The sequence below is a fragment of the Pholis gunnellus genome (genome assembly GCF_910591455.1).
Source record: "Pholis gunnellus genome assembly, chromosome: 15".
In the NCBI taxonomy this organism is placed as follows: domain Eukaryota; kingdom Metazoa; phylum Chordata; class Actinopteri; order Perciformes; family Pholidae; genus Pholis; species Pholis gunnellus.
Window position 1 is genome coordinate 15,818,917 of NC_136542.1, and position 25,129 is coordinate 15,844,045.

The 25,129-nt window shown below is 45.6% G+C and overlaps 1 protein-coding gene across 3 annotated transcripts in view; it reads right to left on the bottom strand.

The window, feature by feature from the left end:
• runx3 (RUNX family transcription factor 3) overlaps positions 1–25,129 on the bottom strand; it is a gene marked incomplete at its 5' end in the record, with an annotated part of 46,030 nt that overhangs the window by 11,337 nt on the left and 9,564 nt on the right. For 2 of the 3 annotated variants that reach the window (XM_079174817.1, XM_079174816.1), the window contains 4 exons: positions 1,425–1,571; positions 14,396–14,500; positions 15,964–16,120; positions 16,870–17,108. In XM_079174817.1, the coding sequence (XP_079030943.1) occupies positions 1,425–1,571; positions 14,396–14,500; positions 15,964–16,120; positions 16,870–17,108 (648 nt within the window). Of the gene's footprint in view, positions 1–1,424; positions 1,572–14,395; positions 14,501–15,963; positions 16,121–16,869; positions 18,007–25,129 lie in introns of those variants that run through there. The other variant, XM_079174818.1, reaches the window with a different exon arrangement.

Consider the following 25,129-nt stretch of genomic DNA (forward strand, 5'->3'; position numbering starts at 1 on the left):
GCCCTTTGAAGCCTGTGACGCTCTAATTCTTGGCCTAATCCCGTGCGAGGCAGACGAGAGCAGAGCAAAGAGCTCCCCTTCGTCTGCTGTCTGGACCAAGTCTGTACACCTCTCCCTGCCGATCGGAGAGCCCCCCCCGCATTCAAGTCAACACTCAGAAACTTAAATCTCCCCGTATAAGCCTAGCTGCAGGGGGCTTTTTATTGGCAGACAACCTTCAGAGCTCACGCCAAACTCAAACCCATCAGAAAATTATCATCACAGTGGCTGTATTGTGTTGAAGCGGCGCAGTGTTTATTTTCAGCACAAGCAGTCATTGGGGTTTCTAAAATGGCTGAGATGTACAGGCAGTGCGAGGGAACAAAATCAATATCAAAGGTCAGTAAGGACATGTGGGGGGGGGGGGCAAACTATCCTGTGTTTTCGTCAGTCAGCGGTTAGATAGGCCCGTACTGGTGACTCAGCGCTGGCTAAGCTGAGCACAAGGCCAAACACTGGTGAACGGCTGCGACACACGCTGATAGAGGTCCACCCACACACGACCCAGAGCTCCCGAACAAGCCCTCCCGTACACAGCAACATGCTGATACAAAGGTAATGAGATTCATTAGCTAGCATGAGAACTAGAGAGTGGGTGGGAGAGGATGGCACACTGTGTGTGTGTGTGTGTGTGTGTGTGTGTGTGTTTAGTCTGTATCCTGTTAAAGAGGCTCTGACATATGACGGAGATTGAACACTCATCCTCACTCCAAGCATCACCCACACAGCTCTCTACACACACACACACACACACACATACGCATAAAACAAACCCCCTCCCCTTCATCGCACCACCTCAGTCTGGGTCTCAGCCTCCTCCTCCCCCCCCTCCCCCCCCTCCTCCCCCACTCCCACACATTCGACCAGTCTGAGAGTGACGTGATTGCCAAGGTAGCGGGCGGCTGTTAAATTCCTGAGGCTGTAGCGCGCGGTGTGCGGAGGCCAGTTCCAGCACCCAGGCCAAGCTCGGTTGGCAGCACCCGCCATGCCACCTGGCCACAGACTCAACCCTGCACGCTGTGGGGCCCGGACCCACCAACGCAGGGCACCCGGGGACAAAACTGACACGAGCTTCCCCTCGGACGGCCAACACACATAACAGCCCCCAGATCTGTGGAGCAGAACTCAAAAGCCCAGCGTGGCGGAAACGCACACGAAGCGCTCTTGGCTCAGTTTACTGCTGGGTGAACTCCACACACTGTACTGTGTTGATGTTTAACAGATTGGTGTTATGGATTACTTACCCTCTGGCCAAATAAAACCAAATATGTTTGTTTTATTGAAGGAGTGATTTGCTTCTAAGTAATGGCGGTTAATGTGCGCGTACTTTACAGTGCAGCGGGGGATGTTGGTTGGTTGTGGTTGTATGTATTAGTGGTCCTCACCTTGTGTGGTGCTTAGGTGGTTTTGGTGGATGGGGCGGGGATTATTGTTCACCGGGCCTATCCGCATAGACCGCTGGTAGCGCTCGATCTCTGACAGCCTGTCCGAGAACTGCATCTTCTGGGGGTCTTCTATCTTCACTCTGTGCCCTGAAACAGCGACATGAGGAGGACGGGTAAGAGAGAAATCAAGGACTTGCCAATTTACCACCTACACAACCAGGAAAATGGCACAAGATGGCACTTTATATTTCCAGCGTTTGTACAAAAATAGCAAAAACAATAACAAGAGCCCCTACTGGAAAACCTTTCCCTCTTCCAAATTTCTTGACGAAGCCGGGCAGTTTCTAATGTCCTGGCAAAAAATAAACCAGATCATCGCCTGTCTAAACTGTAATCAGTGTAAAATCAACTTGGACCATGAAGTTCCATCAATATCCTCCACTGTATAATTCACAAACACTCGCACAGGATGAAATTATATAAGGGAGGGGAAGAGACACTGTCACCATGTTTTCAGCTTGCAAACACAAAAATATTATTAGACCGTTAGCAGACCTTGACATACATCGACTAGACACTAAGTGTTACTCAAACTGCACCTGCTGCCGTGTCATCCGCAGATAACGATAGCGTAAGTGGTTGAAAATAATTTGTGCGAGAGAAGGCTGTTTTCCCTGAACCTGAAGTCAAAGAAATAATGAACTACGAATTGTGACATTAGGCCCTTCTATGAACTGCTGAAGCTTAGCGATCTTTATCTTGCCTCCTTTAAAAAAAAACAAGAACAAAGTGAGTAGATTTGCCCCAAATAACCACCCCTCTCTCTCTCTCTCTCACACCCACACACACACACAAACATTCAGATCTGACTGACACAGCACTTAGTCAGAAGGAACCACCCAGACGAGGCTACCAGACCATATAGTCATCAGTCTTAAACATAACGGATAAAGAAAGAGACCGCTTTTGTAGGTGTGTGTGTGTGTGTGTGTGTGTGTGTCTGTGTGTGTGCAGGATGTGAGAATAAGTGAGGCATATCTGCTGCATCTCTTTTTATCCAGACCACGGAAAACTAACCAACACACTTAGCGCCCTTATCACTTTGATGTCCCGTTCAGGGAGATGGTAAGAAGAAGAAAAAAAAAAAAACTCTGTACATGCCTTTTATGTAGACACACGTACGCAGACATGTACAAATACACATGTTCACACACACACACACACACACACACACACGTGCTGTACATGTGAACACACGTTAAATGTCAGACGTGAGTCCGGATGAGGGCTATGCCTCTAATGGGAGGAAGAGATTTTAATGTAACTATCAATGCACCAAAACTGTGTGTGAACCATATATACATTGTGGTTTTCTTCCTGGCATCTCTACAGAGTAGCCTAATGTGAAGTAATGGCTGGATTTGAATATTTTATCACTATATAAAGGGGGCAAGGCAGACGGGCCAATATGGATTTTGCCCGTCCTTTCTCTCCACTGACCCATGGGCAATATATCTTCCCTCGGAGGCTGACCCATGGGTAAAGTATCCTCTCGTTTACCGCTCTGTCCATTTGTTTGTGCCCACCGCCTCCCCTCCGTCCTCTCTTTACGAACTGTATAGGAATATCTAGCATTGACAGCCCCCAACACACACGCACACAGATGCACAAAAGGGTACGCGGCCGCGCATTGATGCACAGACACAGTGTCTGAACAGCAGGCAGTTACTGAATACAAAACCCCTCCTGTCCAAGGCCAAAGGGCAGCACAGAATGCTCCGATTTATTTCATTCACACCCACTGATCAAGAAATCCGTTGCCACTTTATGTGTGTGTGTGTGTGTGTGTGTGTGTGTGAGAGAGAGAAAGAAATATGTCAGAGTGGAGACGGCAATGCTCTTGCTGCTCTCCAGTTGTTTGTTTTGCTGAGCATTAAGGACGTTGGAAGCCAAAGGAAAGGACGGTGTGTGTGTGTGTGTGTGTGTGTGTGTGTGTGTGTGTGTCCACCCACCGAGTTTACTCCGTGCCGTTACTCAGAAACATGGGTGGACACACGCCGACACAAACTCTGTAATATCTTTTTTATTCACACTCACATGTGGCGAGTCTGCCTTCTCTTTAAACACTGATGGAAGGAATGAAGGTCTGCGTTCTCACTCTCACTCTCTCTCTCTCATACACACACACACACACACACACACACACACACACACACAGGCTCCATCATCCACATAGACACTGTGGCTACTGTCTGCTCCAGGCCAGAGCAGGGGCGGCCAGGGGAAGCAGCCCTCCAAATATAGCCCCTATATGTGTCCTTGTGTAGTTATTAAGAGATTTACACCACCTCAAACGGCTGAGGTCAGGGAAACGATACATCCCACCGCTCTCTGGTCGAAAAAATAAAAAGACAGACGGCAGAGGAAAGAAACCCCAAAAAAACGATAATTGGTCCGTTTTTCTGCGGCCAGTGGTGGTCTAAGATGAATTGGCTGACTCTTTATGGATGAAAGTGATCATTCAGCTGCCCACAAACACACACGTGCACACACTCGAGCCTATGGCTGTGGATTCTGTGGCCCAGTTCCAGTTGGCAGGGACGCACGGCGTTTGGTGACACACTGTTCGGAGCTTCCAGTAGGGGGGTTTAGTGGGCTGTGAGAGGGTGATTTCTTTTTTTTTTGGAGGAGCGGAGGCCTGGGGCTCATTAACCCCGGGGGCCCGCAGTCGCTGTTAACACCACTAATCAACTGGGAGGTGGCTCGAAACTTTCTTTTATCCCCCTTCCCCTCTGTTTTTCCCTCTGCCTTTGTCTCTTGGATACTTATCAAAAGGACGGCAGCACACTCACACATACTTCCTCTCATCTTTAAGACACTTCGGAGCTGCCATAGAGAATATGTGAATGAAATCTTGTGAAGGACACCTATACTGTTTGTGATTTAAAGGGGTATTAAGAAATTAACTTTAAACTTTTCGCCTGTGTATTTCTCTCCTGCACGTTGTCGGCGTTATTCACTGTAGAAAAGTGTTTCTTTCGACTATCTAAATCACTTAAATCTCTGCAAGACGTCCCCAAAGACTCTCCACCTGTATCTTCCGCTTAAACCTTGCGTTAATGCGCTCTCTTTGGCCAGTTGACCCGGTCTGTAGCCACAGCGTGTCTGCTCCGACCGCCAACATTTGACTTCTACTCTGCAGGTCCGGGGGCCAGAGGGGTGCCAGCGCTCCACGCCGGCCCCATTTCAGAGGGGTTTCTGTGGTCGGATGAATATTTAATGTGTCAGGGTGCACTTAGGAGAGAATGCCCTTGTTTTTCTCTCTATGATATCATAACCACAAGATAGAGCTGGGAGATGGGGGCCAATGCACACATGAGGCCTAAACAGCAGCGCTCAATAAGCGCCCAGAGCCGAAATGGATGCTAAAGGTTGTAGATTTACTAGCCTCCTCTCAGAGTAGCGGTCGCATCATCTGAAAGCATTATGGAAGTCTATGAAGAACAAATAAAATGCTTGATATAAAATGTCTGGTATTAACGATGCACTGAAAGGCGATGGCTGTGTTTCGAAGAAATGGGTGTGCCGTTCTCAGCCCTGCTTTGTTTTGTGTGTGTATGAGTGTGTGTGTGTGTGTGTGTGTTGTTTTTTTAATTTCCTGATAGTGTTTTATCTTTGCTGCAGAATAACTTGAGATGTTACTCTGCTCTGTTGCTCTCCGTGCTTTGAAGCGCACGCACATACATTCACGTGCAAGCGATGTGAAAAAGTGTGAAGCTATTTGTTATAAGGTTCCACCCGACCACATGCACAGTAAACTCCACTGAGTCTTGCCCAGCCTTCGCCTCCACAAAGCCCGTATCAGCTCAACACAGAGACAGTGTTTGCTCAGCGAGGTGACAGCCAGGCCTTAAGCGCCGACGCCACAGCTGAATGATCACCCAATACGACCTGCTTCCTCTCCTTCAGCCACCCCCCCCCCCTTTTTTTTTTTCCTCCACTTCTCCTCTCTTTTCTCTCTGTCTGCCTCCGTCTCCATTGAAAGAAAGAAACATATGTTCCCGTCCGAAGGGAGACACATTAAACACAAGCTCTTTTTAGTAAATGGCTGGGCCGCTTTTTCGGGGGCAAAGTGAAACTCTATCCAGACAGCAAAGGGCAATACGTGCTTTGGCCCCGACCCAAGCCTGCACTGAATATATTTGAAGTGTAAATATTTGTATTCGACGTATAAATGACTTGATAGGCCCCTGATAACACACTAGAATTGATTTGGAGTGCGTGTATCTCGCTCAACAGTGAAAACTATGTCTGGACTGTAAAGTCTATGTCAGTATGCTATAGGATTACACACAAAGAATGTCTGGGCAGTGCAAGAAGAATGTGTGAGTCCAATAATATGAAGGCTGACTTTTGATGGCAGCCTTCTGCAGGTTATAAAATGTTTGAATATTGTCAAATCAATAGTACCACCACTGAAAATGCATCTATCTTCACTCTTGAAGTAAACCCGTGCTGCATGTGTTTTCAGTTAAGTGTTGAAAAGATGTGAACACGAGAGCAGCCTGTTTATCTCACTTCTGAATCCTCGCAGTGCGATGTGGGGCGACAGTTGAACATGTGTTGCAGCGAGGCCTACTTGCCTGCGAGCAGACTTCCGTTTGCCCTCAACAGACGCCGGGGACGTTTCGACATCTGTTGAGCAAAGACTCGTACACCTGTCTTCCTCTTCCTCCTTGCTAGCAGACCTGAACCCCCCCCCCCAACGTTCTCGTTCCCACCCTGCCTCTTTCCTCTTGTCTTATACTTCCCTTAATCGTCCTGTTACTGGAACCGTATATAGCGCAGCTCGTAAAAGCATTTCTGCAGCGGTGTGTTTTTCGGGCACCGTGTTTCCCAAGGCCACCAATCACACTGTTGGGTATTTACAGTGGGACGAATCAAAGTTCTTGTTTTGAGGCTGACCCTGAAGGATGTGGGTTTCACCCTTGGATGGTGATTGTGGCTGTCTCGTCTGGGCCTAAATGAGTCGATGCTAGCCGCACACAGAGATTGCACTACTTTTCACTCATTTACATAACACATTTGTAACACTTTGTGTATGCATGCGTTACATTTGAACGGCTATATCATTACCATGGATTGAATGCACGGACTGTTTATTTCCTAACACATAAACTACTATGAGCTGAGGTCTGTCATAAACATGGCAACACCGACTACGCCGGCAAGTTTGTGGACACATTATTTCCATCTAAGCTTTCAGGAGGGGGGTCAACAAGAGTTTTGGCACGTTTGTTTTAATTTTTTTTATCAGTTTTACCCTCTCTGACCACAGCTGGGGGATCGTCTGGTCCCCCAGGCAGATGTGTCGGCATCTCTCTGGGGACATCAGCAGTGTGAAAATCCCCCTTGCAGGTCTGAAAACAAGCTGCTCACAGCGGAAGTTGCTACATGAGACTGTTTGAGCAAAGGGCGCAGCCTTCCTTTTCTGATAAGGGGATAAAGCTCTTTGCGTGTGTCCGTTTGTGTGTGTGTGTGTGGAACAGAAGCAGTGCCACACAAGGACAGCCTCACGGCAAGGCAGGTTGAGGCAGGCAAAGAGGATGAAGGGGTGCCAAAATAAGGCCCACTGCACCCGGATTCTCTGACAATACAGCAAGGCCCGTAGCACATTGAGAGCAATCATCCCTCTTTTGTCCCTCCATTCTACACGTGTGTGTGTGTGTGTGTGTGTGTGTGTGTGCTTGTGTGTCTGTGTGTGTAACTGTCTTCTACTCTGGAGTTGAGGCGTGTTAGGCTCGATATGGCTGTTTTTTCAGGCACTTTTTGGCTGCTTGCCTGCAGACTTGGTAGATTCCCCCCAGTGCTGCTACTTCTGCTGCTCTGGCCTCGTCGAGCACAGAAGGCCTGTTTGGCTCCGGTGACAGCTCATATTAAAGCAATAAGTTGCTCTCAATGTTTTCTTTTTTTTTTTTTATTAATCTCTAATGGTGACTGGGGTTGTTGTGCGTTTGTGGCTGTGTACGTGATTGCGCGTATACGCGGTAGTCAGGTTGTTCGAAGCAGCGAGGTGCCGGGGGAAAGGTGGGGGCCTCGCAAGGCTGTGGGAAAGGAAAGCAAGCTGCCGTTGTCACATACATCAATGCAACGCCAGCAGATGTGTCAAACGGCTTGGCGTTCACACCTTTGTGCATGCTAGCTCACGCACAGGGATGTGCAGAAAGCGTGCATTTGCCCCTAAACACGCACACAGTTACGCAGAATGAGAATTGATATTTCAGGTGGGTCAAAGCAAATGTGTGAAATTTGAAATGTGTGAATTTTCCTGCATGTAAGCACGCACATACTTGACTTTCAGTACTTTCTCGAAAGTTATAATCACGTCTGTGGGACCGCTACAGCAGCGTTGAGGGTCTCAAAGATTGACCTCTTGGTTTCTGTGATGTTTCCAAGGCTTCCCTCTGTGTTTACCCAGAGGATTACAACCTCCTCCGCTCCTGGAAGCAAAAGAAAGATCTCGCTACACCTATTATTTGCTCACTGTTCCTAACCATTAAGGCCTGAAGAAATAAATATCCAAAACCGCAGGGTGGTGGTACACGGCGTCTTTTCCAGTAACCAGCAGGTGCCTTCTTCCCACAAACCTCCTCCACCCCCGTCCCCACTGCCCCAACACAGAAACCGGTTTATTGTCATAATGCAGCGGGGGAGAAAATATTCCGCCCCTCACGGGCCATTTATTTTTCTAAATGCAAAACGGAACTTTTATTGAATTACGGCTGAAAGGTTGTAATGGCTCCCTCTCGTATGGGTCAGTGTAAATAAGGAAGAGTGAGCACACACAGAGTGGGCATTTTACTTCCCTTCATAGGTAGGTAAACAGGAAAGACGCTTGGCTGGTGAGTTTAGAGGGGAGTGGGTGGAGAGCCTGGAGAAGGAGCAGCGACATTGGCCTACCTCGTCAGGGATTCTGAGAAAAAATGCCTTCTACTTGCATCATCGGGGTGAATTAGAAGCACTGTCTGGGGCCTCTGTAAATAATTCGGTAGTCCGTTGTACGCACTGCTGTTCTATCTGGCGTCAGCAAATGCAGGGTGGAAATTTTTGTCTGAGTGGAAAAAAGAAAGGGCATTTGGCCCCGAGGCTATTGTGTGTTTGTGTGTGTCTCCGACAGTCATCAACTGGCCCAAGGGAGGGACATCGCGCTGCCTCAAATTGTCAGACAATGCTCTTCTTTTTTCCTGTTTTTAACAGGAAAACTTGTGCATTGACGCTGCAGCAACATGTCGAAGAGTAAACAGACTCAGCGAGGAGAAAAGGGCCAGTAAGGGACTAATGGGTATATTTTCTTTGTTTATATCTCAGTTTAGCTTTGGTATTTAGACTAATTAGCTCTGCTTTCACAGGAAAGCCATAGTACAAAAGCCTAAGTAGGATTACCAACAGCTGTGTGTGTGTGTGTGCGTGTCTGTGTGTGTGTGTGGCCCTCAAAGGGAGTTGGCCTCAGCGCTTCATGATGTGATTAAGGTGGCAACAGTGGTCAAAGAGCTTTCATCTCAGACCTTTGTTTACCCTCCCACAACAAAATTTGATTATATTACAGATGCTTTCATGTCTGTTGAATCACGCTTTAATGACTCTGACTCGAACATAACTGAAGAGACTGAAAGATGTCTCGCTTAATAATCAACGGCAGCGTGCAGATGGTCGTCTCTAATACGGGCATATCTTGCACGACTGTCGAAGGAAACTGGCCTCATGCGCCGCCCGCCCGTCGCAAGCCTCAGACCTCAGAATGTGTCTCTGAAATCAGTCCAAACCCATTCATTACGCAGCGCCGCATTCCAGCGGATTTATCAGTTGGCCAATGTTTGCTCTGCTTCTAATCACTGAGGGCCAAGTATGACGCGTCTGGACCCCAGGAAGGAGGAACGTCGCGGTCAGCGTCCTCCAGACACTGCAGACGCCACTGAGTGTCGTTTCGCCGAAGACATAAAATCTCCCCTTTATCTGTCCCCATCTGTCTGTCAGTGGTATTGAGGCAGACTGGCAGACATGTTTTTTCCCCAAACCAGAAAATTAGTTGATCATGAGTTTGATTGTTCAGATTAATTGCTATTTATGTGTCTGTGTGTCTGTGTGTGTGTCTGTGTGTGTGTGTGTGTGTGTGTGTGTGTGTGTGTGTGTGTGTGTGTGTGTGTGTGTTTGTGCGTGCGTATAGGCCACTATGTCTCCAGGTAATACATCTGTGAGTTACGGTCAGGAAAGCACCCATCATCAGACGTGCCACTGCCCCCCCCCCTCCCCTGGCACTGATACACCTGTAGGCCGTTCTTTCAAAGACACCCATCTCTATTTTCAGACATCAAAGTTGCCTTTTGAGAGAGCAATTCGCACCGAGGGCGAGCCTTTCATGTGATTTGTGGAGCGCGGGCGTGGCCCGTGGGGTGGGGTTTTGGGGGGGGGGGGGGACTTAAAGAGATGGACGCACCTGGCAGGTGTATGAGCTGAGCACACGCGCACGCAAATGCATACGCATCGACACGCACGCTGCCTTATTGTTTACTTTACCAAGAGACTGCAATATCGCAGGAAAAATAACACAGCAAATGTCATTGTTTGTCAATTTGCATACTTTGTACAGTCTGTGTGCCAAATGCAAATAGAATCAACCCGCCAACTCCAACATGTGCACCCCCCCACACACACACACACACACCCACACACACCCACACACACCACCACCACCACCCCATGCCTGCCATTCTCCTCCTGGAGCTCTGTGAACACACCCAGCCGAGTAAATAGAGACAACAAAACACGACAGCACTTGATTTAGGTGGATGTGTGGGCCCATGGGTGGGGAGGTGTGTGAGCTCTACGTGAACGTATGCAGGTATTGCATGTACACTGTATAATTGTGTTAGCGGTGAGGGTGTATTCGTGTGTGTCAATGTTCAAGTCTCATCAGACAAATTGCCGCTCTGGCCTCGCTACGACAGACTTCCACATCCTCAACATTCAGCAAACAACGGTCTCTCCTTTCTGTTTCTTTAACCTGCCCGACCGTCAGACCTCTGGGTGGGAACGAAACGGGTGCAAATGATGTCGATTTTTTAAAGATGAATAATAAATACCTACCAGAATCATTTGCGAACTTGCCTGGACAATTTGACATATTCTCTAAACTTGTTTTTAAAAAAAGAAAAAAATGCTTTCTAATTGCCCGATCAGATTCAGCGGTAAAATTCGGCGTCACACACACAGGTTCAAGCTCTGAGTGTTGATTTTCACACACTGATATATATATATATATATATATATATATATATATAGATTTACTTACACCCTTATTTTTTCCCCACATCTTAAGATCTGTAAATGATATCTGCACATCTATATTGTTCTCATTTTGTTTCTACACATTCAAATACTTAAGTACTAATCATTTGTTTCACCCCCCCCCCCCCCCCCCACCCCCCACACACACACACACACACACACACACACACACACACTGTAAATTATTTCTGAACATCATATCACAAGCTCCAAATATTTCCAACTCCCCTTATTTGATCTCTCTGGCCCAGCCTGACCTGCGGTGAGTTCATCTTTTCTTCCTGGGGACTGATTCAGTTCAGGTCGAGAGATATGGAAATACAAACAGCCCCCCCCCTCCCTCCCCCCCTCCCTCCCTCCCTCCCCCCCTTGGGTAAATAGGTCGCGGCTGATGTCATATGTAAGCGAGGGAGTGAGACGAACACCAAAAATATAGTTGTGGGATTAATTGGTGAGCATAACACCGCAGGGTGCACCTAGTGTGTGATGAACAGGGAGGGTCTTGACACTTAAGTCATCTGCTTTCCTTTTTCTGTCTTTTTTTCTTCTCTCTCTCTCTCTCTCTCTCTCTCTCTCTCATATATGTGTCAGAGCTGGAGGGAGAGTTTTCAGTTGCAACAGTTGTGTTTCCAGTTTGGCCTCAGCAGAAGTTTGATAATATAGTATGACAGACACATGGGGGGAGGGGGGGGGGGAGGTATGGTGATGAATGCCGGATGTGTGATGAGGAAATAAGCAGCAAGGGAGACAAAAATACTTAGCTGAATATGTAGCCGACTTTCTGTTGAGGAACAGAATGCTGTCTGTGTATGTTCATTTAAGTGTGTGTGTGTGTGTGTGTGTGTGTGTGTGTGTGTGTGGGGGGGGCATGTGAATATACATTAGCGTAGACATTTGTGCCCGTGTGTGTGTGAGAGAGTCTATCATACGGCTCAAGTGTTTTCCGAAGGCATGGTGTCCTTTGTTACTTTGCCGCTGGCGAGCCACCGCCGCCGCCGCCGCCGCAGTCCTGTCCGTCAGGTTCTCCTGACTGGATCCGTAAACATTAATAAAACCTCCTCCCTCTGTGCCAACTCCTGCCGCTGCTCGGCTGGCAGCCATGCAAATGCGAGGCCCTACACAAACAGCCTCTACAGCCCGCCAGCCTGCGGACAGGTGAGCCCAGCGTGGGCCAAGTCTGGCCTTTAGGCTGTCTGCACTCTACCAGTGATAAAGCTGAGCTGCACAGGCAACACTGTGTGGCATCGGTGGCGATCAAAAGCAGCGTTGGAGTACGTAGCCGTCTCCGAGGATGAGATTTGTAATGAAAAAATGCTATTAGTTTTATGTGTTTGGCAGAAGTGGCTCTCTGCTTTGGCTCTAAACGACGTACAGCCGAAATAACGTGGTGCTTTGTGGTGAAGAATCTGATTTTATGGCCCTAATAACGTCTGAATGGTAGTGTGTGCTCCTGCATTTTGACTGTGCCCTAACATGACTGATATTAGACTCTTGTGTGCTTCTTGTTTAAATAGGAGAGGTCCTTTATCTCATCTCTCAAGTGATTTCTATTTTGAGGCTACACGAGTCCTTTGATACACTGAATTGGACTGAAAGCTCCTCCCCGCCTCAGAACTGACAGCCCATTAAAAACCAAATGTAATGAGTTATATAAATATGCTTATTCTATTAACTGTGATCAGCTGTTTTAACTTCCTGGTTGAGGCTGGATCTGTTTTGTTTTTTTACTGAAGAGTAACTGTATGTATTATTCATGTTTCAGATAAGCTTTTCAGCCATCTTGACATTTCCACAAATCAAACACACTCTAGGTTACGGGAGGTTAAGATGAAGGAGCTTCTACTACAAATGGAAATCATACTCTGATGCTTTTAAAAAAAAAAAGAAATATGTAAATCATCCTTTGCAGAAGTTTCTTTTCTGTCATTCTACAAATTCCCTCTCAGCACCGTGTAACAGAGTTTATTGGAGGCCTAAATTCCTCCTGCCCTATATTAAACAGTGTCACTTTATAGCACCCAGCGCCAGTGTAAAAGTAGCACGGCCACTCTGACGCCTCAGCTGGAGCTGCAGCGTGTTGACAGACAGACAGGAGACAACCTTGATGTACACAGTTATTTCAAGCTGAGGCACTCGCAGATGCACATGAGAATGCATTTATGCACAGACACACACGTTAAGCTTTTTTTTTCCTTTTTTCTTTTAACAAAAGACAAATTGAAACCATCCACACACACACACACACACACACACACACACACACACACACACACACACACATAGAGTGTTTATAATTATCCCCCTCCTTTGCAGTCGCTGTTCTCTTTAATGCTTCTGCAAATAGCGTCCAGCCTGGCGCAGGGGGGGGGTTCATGCTCCTCTTTCTGTGCCCCTCGTCTCCCTCTCTGCCAGCCATACCCCCCCCCCCCCCACCTTCTCATGTGGCACTTGCTACCACTCTCTCTTCCCCTGCTGTGGTCTGTTTTGACTGGGCTAAATCCACCCTGTCCTGAATATCCCTCCTCGGCAAACGCGAGCACAAGCCCCAGCTATCCGCCCGTTCTAAAACCCCTGCACCCTAGAACCATTACAGACCCCCGTCCCTCCATAGGTGGATCATGAAACCCTACCCATCTCGTCTAGCCGGCCTTGAGCATGCACACGGCCCCTGCCTCATGTGAGTAACAGCACTCTCCGCCATCCCCTCACACCAGCCGCATTAAACCACATGAGAATGGAGCTGCGGCTGAGCGGTGGCGCTAACAGCTTTAGCACTCCGGGGGCCTCCCTGCCAGGCCTAACAGTGGACGGAGTCTTGCCCTGTGTGAAATAAACGAGCCACTTATGTGGTCGGCCAGGTAGCTCGACCCCCTCTGACCAGCACTGGGGAAGGTAGGGGTGAGGAGGAGGGAGGGAGGGAGGGACGGAGGGGGAGGAGGGGAGGGGGGTCGACTGAGCTGAGCCACCTGCGGCTTGGAGACTCACTCAGCTCCTCTTAGTGGTCTTGGGTTATGCCTTAATATGCTTTACAGTTTCCTCTGACTGGGCCCGTCACTGTGCCCCTGCTGCAGGCACACACACACATACACACACACACAAACCTGCGCTACCATACTTGCGAGGACAATGCACTGCCCTATATTCATTCCCTGGAGGCCTAACCATAACCGCTACATGCCTAACCCCAGTCTTATTTCTAATCTTAACCCCAAAACCCAGGTCTTAACCCAGGTCTTAACCCCAAAATATATCTACTGGAAACCCAATTTTGGCACATGTGATGGTGTGAACAGATTTTTTTACCTCCTTGGTGTGACAATTGCAAAGCACAAGCACCCACAAACACAGTCAGACCTGCTCACAGTGTTAGATTTTCATGCATCATCTGCATATGACTCATGCTGTTTTTTTAGCATGTAGAGATACCCCCCCCCCCCCCCCCCCCCCCCCCCCCCCCCCCCCACACACACACACACACACACACTTTCAGGACCAAGAATAGCTGCTTCTAACTGGGTGGCTCTGCAACATTCTCATCACACCACAATGCGTTTTTAGCAAGAACAATAGTAGCGTTGGTGTGCGTGTGTGCGTGTGTGCGCGCGCGCGGGTGTGCGTGTACTCACTGCGTGGTTCTCGGGGTCCATCCACGGTGACTTTGATGGCGCGGTGGTAGGTGGCCACTTGTGGCGGTCCGGTGATCACGGTGATGGTCAGAGTGAAGCTCTTTCCTGCAGCACAGCAAACATGACCATGAGCTTTTATGCAGGACGCGTCATGTCACGTTATAAACGGCCCTTTCCAATTATCTGCAAACTATTTGTTTTGTCTCTTGTTCGCAACAATACCTCGCTTGTTCAACCTCAAAATCATCACCGGCTTTTGTCCCGCTGCAGCCTTTGAATTAAAGGAGGGGGAGAGGAGGGGAAAAAAAATAGAAGAGGCATGGACCACCTCTTTTGATGGCCGGGTATGATTTCGATTATTGAGACAATGTGTTCCAGATCGTCCGAAATGGTTTACAGCGTATAGTTTATTGTTCTACAAGGAGTTGGATATCTCCCTGCAGAGGGGAGGAAGGCCGTTTCATGCGGCGGGTCCGGTGCTCGTCTCCCGTACTGAGAGAGGCAGCTCTTGTTAAAAAAAGAATGCGTGGGAGGAAAGAAGAATCTTCGAGTGGGGTTCTTGTCTACAGAAATGAAAAGGCTACTTCTTTTATTTATTTATTTGGAGATCCCTTTCCTATCCATCAAATCACAGCTATTTTAATATTAAAATGAATTACAAACGGGCAGAACAGGCTCCCAATTCCAGACTTGGAAAAAAAAAATATATATATATATATATATATATTTCAGGACATTTTGTTGTTTATCTGATAATAGTTGAGGTTTTGATATCGTCAATATCACACAAAAATGTTCCTCAACGGGCCTATGCATTGACCACAACATTCCATCCTTAAAGCAGGCCGGTTGGTGTGTGATTTCTTTTTAAATACAGCACACAATAGCCATGATAAATATTGTGTTTTATAGGATTTTTGGGGTGGGGATTATTTGACACTTCGCAGGACCTGAATTGCGAGTTTTTTTTTAAATTTATTTAATTTAAATTAATTTTTTAAATCTATCCCGCAGATTTACACCACGTGGATAATCATTTATATTCCCCTGGATTAGGAAAATTACAGTCACATCACAACTGTTCACCGTGACGCAGGCCAGATGTTTCGGATGACACCCATGGACGTCAGTTGGCAAAGTGAGGGCACTCGCCGTACTGGAAGCTAAATGATTCCAGATCTGCACTTTAAAAAAAATCTTCATAATGGACAAGAGAGATCTGACAGATACTTTAACCGCCATATTTAAATGAGCATAAGCGTTTATGTGTGTGTCTGTGCAACATATCCGGTATCACAGACGTTTCATATTTTTTCACATTTATTTAGAAATGAGAAACACGCTGTCAGTTGTCAGTCGTTCTCCACTTAGACCCAGACATATGATCCGTTACATTATTATAAGCGCGTTTCCAAATGTTGCTGCAAATGGCATTACAATCAGTTGTAGCCGTTCTTTCACTCTGTGTGTGTGTGTGTGTGTGTGTGTGTGTGTGTGTGTGTGTGTGTGTGTGTGTGTGTGTGTGTGTGTGTGTGCGCGCGCGCGCGTGCGCGTGTGTTTCAGCTCACCTCGTCCGCTCCTGCCCACAAAGCGCAGGTCGTTAAAGCGGGCCACCTGGTTCTTCATCACGGCGGAGGCGTTCCTCAGTTCGGCCGAGTAGTTCTCGTCGTTCCCGGCCATCACGGTGACCAGAGTCCCGTCGGGGACATCACCCAGAGCCACGACCTGCACAGGAGACAGGCGGTCACTCTAGGTCACCAAACCAAACACATACACACATGCGCGCGTAAAACCGCATCCGAGTCCCATAATATTAAGCAGGAAATTCCTCATAATTTCACAAGTATGCCTGCAATACAACATTACATAAATAATATAGCTGGAGGATTTCATTTGGTAGACACTCTCTAATGTAGATACATTTCATTTAACAATTATATTATAAAATGTGTATAACATGTGCTTCATTATACTGTACCATTGTTATTTATTTTCCTCGTGTTCTCATTGGATCTGATCCAAATACATGATTTAGATAATTCAAGTTCTAATATTAACACGAGACACAACTATAAAGCACCAAACTCATAGAGGCAATAATACAGAAAAATATAATAATACAGAAATGGAGTTCTGATATATTTGCTCAGTCACCTTCTGATTTCAGACATCTCATCTTTAATAATTTCTGGTCAGATTAAGGATGTTATTACTCTGGATGGAGCCGTTTGAAGCCGATAGTTAATCCATTAATAATTTAATATTCTACACAAATACAAACCCAAACAGAAACCAATAGCACAACTTCCAGAGCTCACTAATATAAAAATAGTTTCCTCAATAAAATGTTTCTGGTTGGCCTTAATCCTTTTTCAAAGTTGTTAATTTCATGCACTCTCCACAGTAAGAACCCCACAGTGTGCGTCATCAGAATACAAATATAACTAAGTAAACTTAGAAGCCATGTGTCTTGCCTTGAACGCCACGGGGAGCGTCTTGTTGCACCTCCAGTGAGACGGGAGGACGGAGCAGAGGAAGTTGGGGCTGTCGGTCCTGACCAGCTCGCCGGCGTGGTCCGCCAGGACGTCCACCACGTTCCTGGAGTCGGATCTCGACCTGAGGGGCCCCGGGGTGGCCATGGCCCCGTTTCCGTCTCCAAGTTTACAGGGGAAGGACGTGGAGGGCGGCGTGAACCGTCTGGTGGTGGGCGGCTCTACGGGAATATGCATCACAACAGTTTGGGTCAGTGCCACCTGACCGGGTTGTATCAGAAGAGCAGGACTCTTTTTGGGGAGAAAAACTGTTGTTTTTTTCTCCGGACGCTGGTGGTCTCAGGGGTCCACTGTGTGAGCGCAAAGGATGGAGGCGAGAGCGCACCAAGTCTGAGTGAAGAGAGCCTCGCGACCTTAACAGAAACTATTAAACTCTGATGACTGAGTGCTAGATCATCTGCACAGGATGTGACAGCCCGAGGAACATCAGAGTCGTTCTGTTTTATACTAACTTCAACAACAAAAAAAGCGTACAAACAAAGTGTCTCTTAGTGGTGAACTTGTCTGATATCGCTCTTATCCGTCGCACACTTGATGGACAGTTTCAGCCGCGTGGACACAGTATATCAACACTGCCAACTGCTTGAGCTCTTACTTTCTACAACGAGTCAATGAAAGTTCTAAATATATTATTGCCGATCAGTGGCAATCTGTCAACGGTAATCGGGTAATCCAGCCGCGATGCAGAAAGTTCGACAATCCAGTTGACTGGCTTTCTCGGTTTAACGTTTTTAAAAGTATGATAATGAGTCGACCGAACAGCCAAACTTTGCCAGACGCCTCTTCAGATCTCACCAGACTTCTCTGGGGGGAAAAAAACTAAATGTTTCAAGCCCGAATATCTACAGCCCAACTACTTGCAGTACATCAGTGTCCTTTTTCTTGCGTGTAAAAGTTCTTGCAACTTTATCCTCGTTGGATCGCTTCCCTCAACAACAAAAAAAGCCAACGTCACTCTGTTACAAGAGGGAGATGTTCCGTCGCTTCCAGCTGAATTTCCCTTTAAAAGTTATCCTTTAGCGCAGGGGTTTGCGGGGCGCGAGCAGGAGCCGCGAGGCTGGACGGAGTGCAGAGTGCTGCGATATTATTTTACCCGAGTCATTTTAGTGTTTCGTGGTTGGGAGTGTGGAGAGGATTTCCACCAATGAATCTGCTGGGTTGGGCTTTCACCAGGCCAATCAAACTCCCCGGTGCTCCTTCCTCGAGCCCTATGTTGTTGTCACACACACACACACGCACACGCACACACACTAGCTGAATTATTGATACATATCTGTGCTTTTCTCTCTGCTCGTGTTTTTTTTTTTTTTTTTAGACCGACGTTAACGCGATGCAGACAGAAATTAGGAGACAGTGAGTTAAAAAAAGGGAGATGTTTTTTTTGTTTTTTTACAGAGCTGGGCGTAAAATGTATTATTTGGACATTTTTTATTATAGTTAATAACATAAGCACCGTTGGTATTACATAAATGAATTATAAATGTGTAAGATATTCAACGTGATGGATTAAAACGTCAAATAATGTATTACAGTTTAGTGCAAAGCAAGCTCTGTGTTGTTAGGAATTCTCAGCCTCACGTGGAGTCAGTTTAATTGATAAAATAATGTATTAAGTGCACCTTTATCACATTGGTGAGCACCATCTCTGATCCATTTTAGTTTTCTTGAGCTGTTTATCATTTATCTAATGAAGGCTTTAGACTGCAGAGGCCTGTGGTTTTACTGTCATTTATTCCTTTTTGAAAAAGCTATTATATCTGGCGGCTTCGCACCTCCTCTGTAGGTAAATAGCACTTTCATCAAGTTAAATTACGGGTAGAAGACAGATCCCTATCACTTTAATTGGCTGAGCTGAATTAATAAGAGAATTAAAGCAAACAGGCAAATAGGTTTCCTCCACATCAAAAGACACAACTGTGTGTGTAAGTGTGTGTGTGTGTGTCTGTGTGTGTGAGTGTGTGTGTGTGTGTGCGTGTGTGTGTGCGCCAGAGGCTGAATTCATTAGAAACCTGAAATGATATAAGCGTCACATCAAAATGACGGCACACCCTGCAGATCCTCCGCCATGCTGCTTTCGGACACTAGTTGGCGCATTTGCCTTTTCAATGGCTGTCAGCTGACAGTGTGAGGCAGGCGTCTCACATGTGCAGAGAAAAAGGAAACTTTTATCTGCGCTCTGAGATAGTCGGACACCTGAATTAATGGAAGTCTAGTCAGTTAAATTCATTTAATTTGTGAGGCGTTTACGTCGTTCTAAGAGGCACCGGTGGTATTTTCTTTTCCGGATCTGCATTTGAGTGTTTGTTTTTTTTTGCCTGAATGACGATAATCTGTGATATTGTTGAGAAAATGAATTATTATGAAAAAACACTGACATTTATTCGTTAAATGAGCGCGCGCTGAAGCCACATGATGGACTGCTGTCAACATGTTAGTTTCTAAATTTGGAGGATTCATTGGTTCATTGTGTCTTTTGCAGATTATCAAACGAGGTTTACAACACTAAAAGTCATCCATTTCGGCTCTAGTGAGCACTGACGGAGTTAATTATTGATTAGGATAATAAACATTATTCTGAACGATTTTGCGACCTGACTGCTGCAGAAATTCATTTTTAAATTCTTGAATAAAAAAATGTAAATGGTTCAAAGACACGATAAAATACTAATGATTTAAATTGATCTACACGAACAGGAAATTGATATTAATAGAAATATTGAACACGTGGATTTGTCCTTGAAGCGTATATTAAAATGCTTCCTATCAATCGATGTTTGATGTTTAATAATAACAATTTATTCTCCTGCGCATGCCGCGGTTTTTAAGTTGTTTACTTGCATGAAAATAAATTAAGTGCAGTTAAGTGGCGCGAGGAGTCATCGGAGTGGCTTCACATTTTCCCTTAAATTCTCCACATCACACTAAATTAGAGTTCAGAGAAACAGAGACAAGATTTCAAATGTTAAAAAAGGGGCAGTTCCTTATTACAGAAATACCCCAAAAAGCTGTGATATCAAAGCTTATTTTCATAGCTGTTTATGTTGGCTCAAACTTGGCCACAAACCTCTCACTGTGGTGCACGTGTCAATGCTGCAAGCACTTATACTTAAAAACGGATTCTTAAAAAACAGAAATTATTCACAGTATACCAATTGTGCAGATCTTTTCCTAGTAAGACATTTTTTTGTTTCATCTTCAGTAAACAAAAAAAACAAAAAAAATGAGAGTGCCTCTTCTTGGGTCACTTGTATAAGACTCCTTGTTTGCAGTTGCTTGTTATTTTGGTTGATCTAGGACAGTGGTTCAGTGGCCTGTGGTGACACATTTAAACAACAAAAGAAATCGCAATATTTTACTCACTAGAAAATATACCCAAAATTCTGATGATGAAGCCATTATCTTTACCATCGTCCTATGAATTCAGCGTGGACAACAACAGGACTCTTATTTTGTAAGGGTCCCAGGGAGAGACCTCATTGACCCCATTGCCTATAATGAGTTTAGGTTTTGGTGTTTTTGACTTGAAAATGTCAGGGAAACCCAAATCACACCAGCTCATTCCACAGTTGAACTCGAAGCCCCAACTGCACCCCCCACAATCCTAAGTGCAAAACAAATACAAATAATAATCACCTCTGATCAGATCACCTATCATGCGGCCTCTATTTTGAGTGCAGCTCGACTGAGACAATGACGATACCGCTGATATTTTAGTCGTCCTCCTGCCCGAGTTCATTATTAATATGTGACCGCACGCCCCGGCTGTACCCTCCTCAGCCGTAATGTGTGCTCCGGGCGCCTGTCACATTTAGACCTCCACATTTCAACATGCAGTTTCTACGGTTTCAGCCGCACAGGCATTGAGGACGGAGCCCGCCGTGCCCCTGAACGATTTTTAATGATCCGCGTGGGTTGAGCCTGAAATCAAGACAGAACTCGTGGAGGACATGTGAAACCCCCGGACCCACCTCAAATGGGCCTCAGCATATAGGATTCTTACCATTGAAGGTTGAAAAGAAAATAGATCCTACAGATAGAAATCAAGATATCACATCATTGTTAAGTGAAAACCTGTGAGAGAGCGAGAGAGAGGTCGCCTTCATCCTTGTGTTCCTGGCCTGAATCATAATGTACGCTCATAACCAAAAAGGGTTCCCTTAAGAAAATGGTTTGTTGGCTATAAAAACACAACAAAGCAGCACCACCACAGACAAATGGTTCTAAATGGGAGCTGAACAAAATGTTGAACAATGAAGCTTAGCTGAGGCTTCCTTGGAGTCCTTACGAAGAAGCACTTCCTCCTCCTGTGTGTGTAAAAAACCAAAGGGAACTCCATTTACTTTAGGTTTTATATGTAATGAGTCACATTGTAGAGACTAATATGAGTGTGATCCCCATTAGCAGAGAAACCACGAGCCTTTGGGGTGTGTAAACGTATACCTGCCTCTAAATGCCACCCACACGGCTTTCAGTGCCACTTAAAAGTCACTTTGAAGATGGGGACAGTCTCCAATACGTGGGATCCCTTTAAAGTTTTTCATCTTTTTTTTTTTTGCTGAATATGATCTATTAGCCTGCGTAAACTCCCGGGCTATTTTCAGACATGCACACATAAGCCTTTGGATGGGTAGCTATTCATTTGGAAAAGGGGGCTATGGGGGCAATTAGAAATAGTTTGAGGTTCAGCGATGACATAAGACAAAGATTTCTATCTTTAGAGGAGCTGTGGCGGTCACACATTTCTGTACATTCACAAATTACAGGGCAAGCTTTGGCCCTCAACCCACCGAATGCATTCCTTCCGAAAAGTGTCTGCTCGAATTTCAGCCGGGGGTTTCTGCTCAGTGGAAATATGAGTGTTGTGAATGGACGACTTCTATGAAATGGAGTTTTATTCCTCTCGGATTAAATTAGCTCTACTTTGGGGCTTGGGGTATTTTTTTGTATGAATGATGAATTCTGCGGTGGCTGTGGAACGCAGGGCTTGTTTACCTTTCCCTCCTTTTTTTTTTTTTTTTTTTTGGAGACGTAGCTCGCTATGAAATGGACTTTTTTTGCTTGATATGACAAGAGTGTCTGTGATTAGACTTCCAAGCATGATGTAAGGCACCAAAGCCATTTGTGCCAGTCCCCTCAAAGCCAAATCATATTCTAGCGTTGGAGTGTTTATATACACAAGTCTATGGAGAAACTTTTAAACAACAGTCAGTGGGTACAGACTGTTTGGGTTTTGGGGCTCTTGCTGCTCTGATGGCTGATTCCCTCTCAAATTTTGATTACATAATGTGTCAGCACATCACAATTGGTGGTCATTTTTGTCCATTTTGATGTTCAGACAAGAAAATAGGAAACACATTGAACAATTTTGATCATCTGAATATGTTATTTCTTTTCTCCACCAGGGCTGCCCGTGTTGGTTTTATTGATCACTGGAATGCACTTTTGTTTTCAAACTTTGTTTGAGCTCTTAATGAACTTAAAACCCTTTTATTTCTTTTTCTTTTTTTTACAGTTTTCTTTTATAATCAGCCTCTTGTAGTGCTTTATATATCCAGTAACTCATGAGAGTGTCAGGACTTTATTCCAGATCCTTGAAGAAGTTTAGAGTATATATTATCCTAAACGTGATGAAGAGGATGGCGACATTCCCAAAAACCCGCAGCAGCTAATTGCTTTGTAAGCGCGACGAGTTGAGATGCAGCAGTAACCAGAGGAGACAATGAGCACATTCATGTCATGCATCTTTAATATTCTGCTTTCATTTTTATAAAAGGTGCAGAGCGGAGCCAAGGGCTTATAAAAGCCCTCTGAATCAATTGAGCTGCATAATGGCTGCTGGGGGACGACTCCAACTGCATGTTTATATCTGTCCGCTGAATGTAAATGGACTTGCATTCATTTTCAAACATACCAGGCATGTGTTTGTCTATCTGACACTTCATTTCGTATTGAATACATTATGGGATGGGTTTGGTAGCGGTGCCGTTTTGATGTTCTCCGATCCTCTAGAGTAATGGCGGAAAGCACATTTAACTCCATTTCCATTTTTTTATTTAAGTATAAATAACACAGTAGTTGACTTCCAAATGCAAAGTTTAACTCACATTAATAAAGTGCGCACTTTCTTAATTTAGGGGTTTTACTGCTTAGTTGGTCTGGTATGAGCAGTAGCATATGGTGGCTAATGTTAGCTACGTTTAGAGAGATATTCCTGTGTAACTGACATTACTGATTCAAGTTAGTTTGATTCACTGTTATTATCCTGTTGTCATCCACACCAGTGCTTGACGTGGCCGGTACTGTGAATTTTTCTTGCGCACCGGCACGTCGGGTACTCTTGTCTGCCCTCTACCTATCAGGTTGTGTAGGCGGTTCCTCATGGCAGGGTTTTTCCTGGGTTTTCCCTGCCACTATACGACGCAGCGCCAGCGTTTTTTTTGCCGAGCCTCATAGGCAGTACAAACATGAAAACAACGGAGAGAGCATCTTAACTCACGGCACGTCCTTTTTGTAAAATAATGAGGGAGCTGTTTGTCATGTTGTCTTTTTTTAATTTGTGAAAAATAATTAATGGACCAATATATTGTTAAGAAATACAGAATGCGGGTTTAATTAATTGTTCAGACAAAAGCTGTGATATGCATACATAATAAAATAATCATTTAACTAGTAATGCAATGTACCATTGCATAGTTTTAAGTCGAAGACCTTCTGATTTTCTTGGAGATCCCCCAAACTCGCCGTAAACCCCAGTGTCACGGTCGCTCCGCCCTCACATCATTCGTCGGGTACACTCACCCTACGATGACAGTCAGCAGTCTGTGATGTGGTTCCCGGGCCTGTTTATTCTTTGGAAACCCACTAAAAGTAGCATTGGATGGTGCGCTCACCAAAAGGCCCCAGTGCTATTATCGGAGCACTTTGGGTCGAGTTTTGATCTGGTGGATTTGTAAATAGGGCCCTGCCTTGCTGCGGGGCACCACTGTTGGGCTTTATTGTTTAGTGTGACCTGAGGGAAGCTTTTTGATATCCAGGGTGATTTGTAACCTGGAACAAAATGTAAAGTCCAAAATTGATATGACTTGTGGCGTTCAGGGTTGCGTACTTCACAAGGACATCAGTGGATGTTGTTATAATGTTGACGATGATGGACATAAGAAATGTACCCTGCTCTCCTTTTCTTCATTTCACTGATGGACAGATTGTATTTTATTTTTTTCTACAGGGTCTTTATTTACCCCTGAAAGTCAGTATAACTTTAAAATCTAAATGAGGCCCATAAATACGTCAACTCTCCCATTTTTTTCGATTGTGGTTTTTTGTGTGAGCTATAATCATTTCTCATCTTTCTTTGTCTCCGTGTCTGTCTGTATGTCTATTTGTGTGTAACGACAGACACACACACACACACACAAATCCACAAACACACACAAACTGCGCTGTGTTTCTCCTTTCTCTAGCGAGAGCTTCTGATGCAAGGACGACAATCTGTAATCTGTAGTAATTGCATGTTGCAGAAAAACATTTTTCCGTTGTGGTAATCGCTGCAATATGTGCAGTTGCGTTGCCAAAGTGACAGCACCCCCACCCCCTACAGACACACACACACACACACACACACACACACACACACACACACACACACACAGGAGTATCCTGACACACTCTGACTGAAATGTGTCCAGCTAAAAGAAAATTGGAGGCTGCGTCTCTCAGGATGGCTGAGACATAGAGACAAGCAAGTATAGTATTGTGACAAACTTGCAACTGGTAACACACACACACACACACACACACACCTGCAGTGCTGTCGTGCTGCATTCACCTTCTGCAAAAGATTTACAGTTCCTGCCAGTGACAGTTTAACTGCCATGCAGCCCCGGTGCCAGAGCCCTGCCAGAGCCCAGCTGCCACACACAGATCAGCAGACCAATCTCTCACAGGAGCCACATCAACTCACTCTCCGCGCTCCTTTGTTAACAGCTATGACACGGTGCAGGCAGATGATGGAATGTAAATCTCAATGCTAATACCCTAATATTCCTTGTAAACACTGTCTTTGGACAATTGAGTCATTTGTCAGAGTTCCTGCCGATCGGTGGAAGTTGCAGCCACATTAACTGTGACGGTCTGTGGCTGAACCGTCGAAGCATATTTATCAAACCATTGTCGACCATTTCAC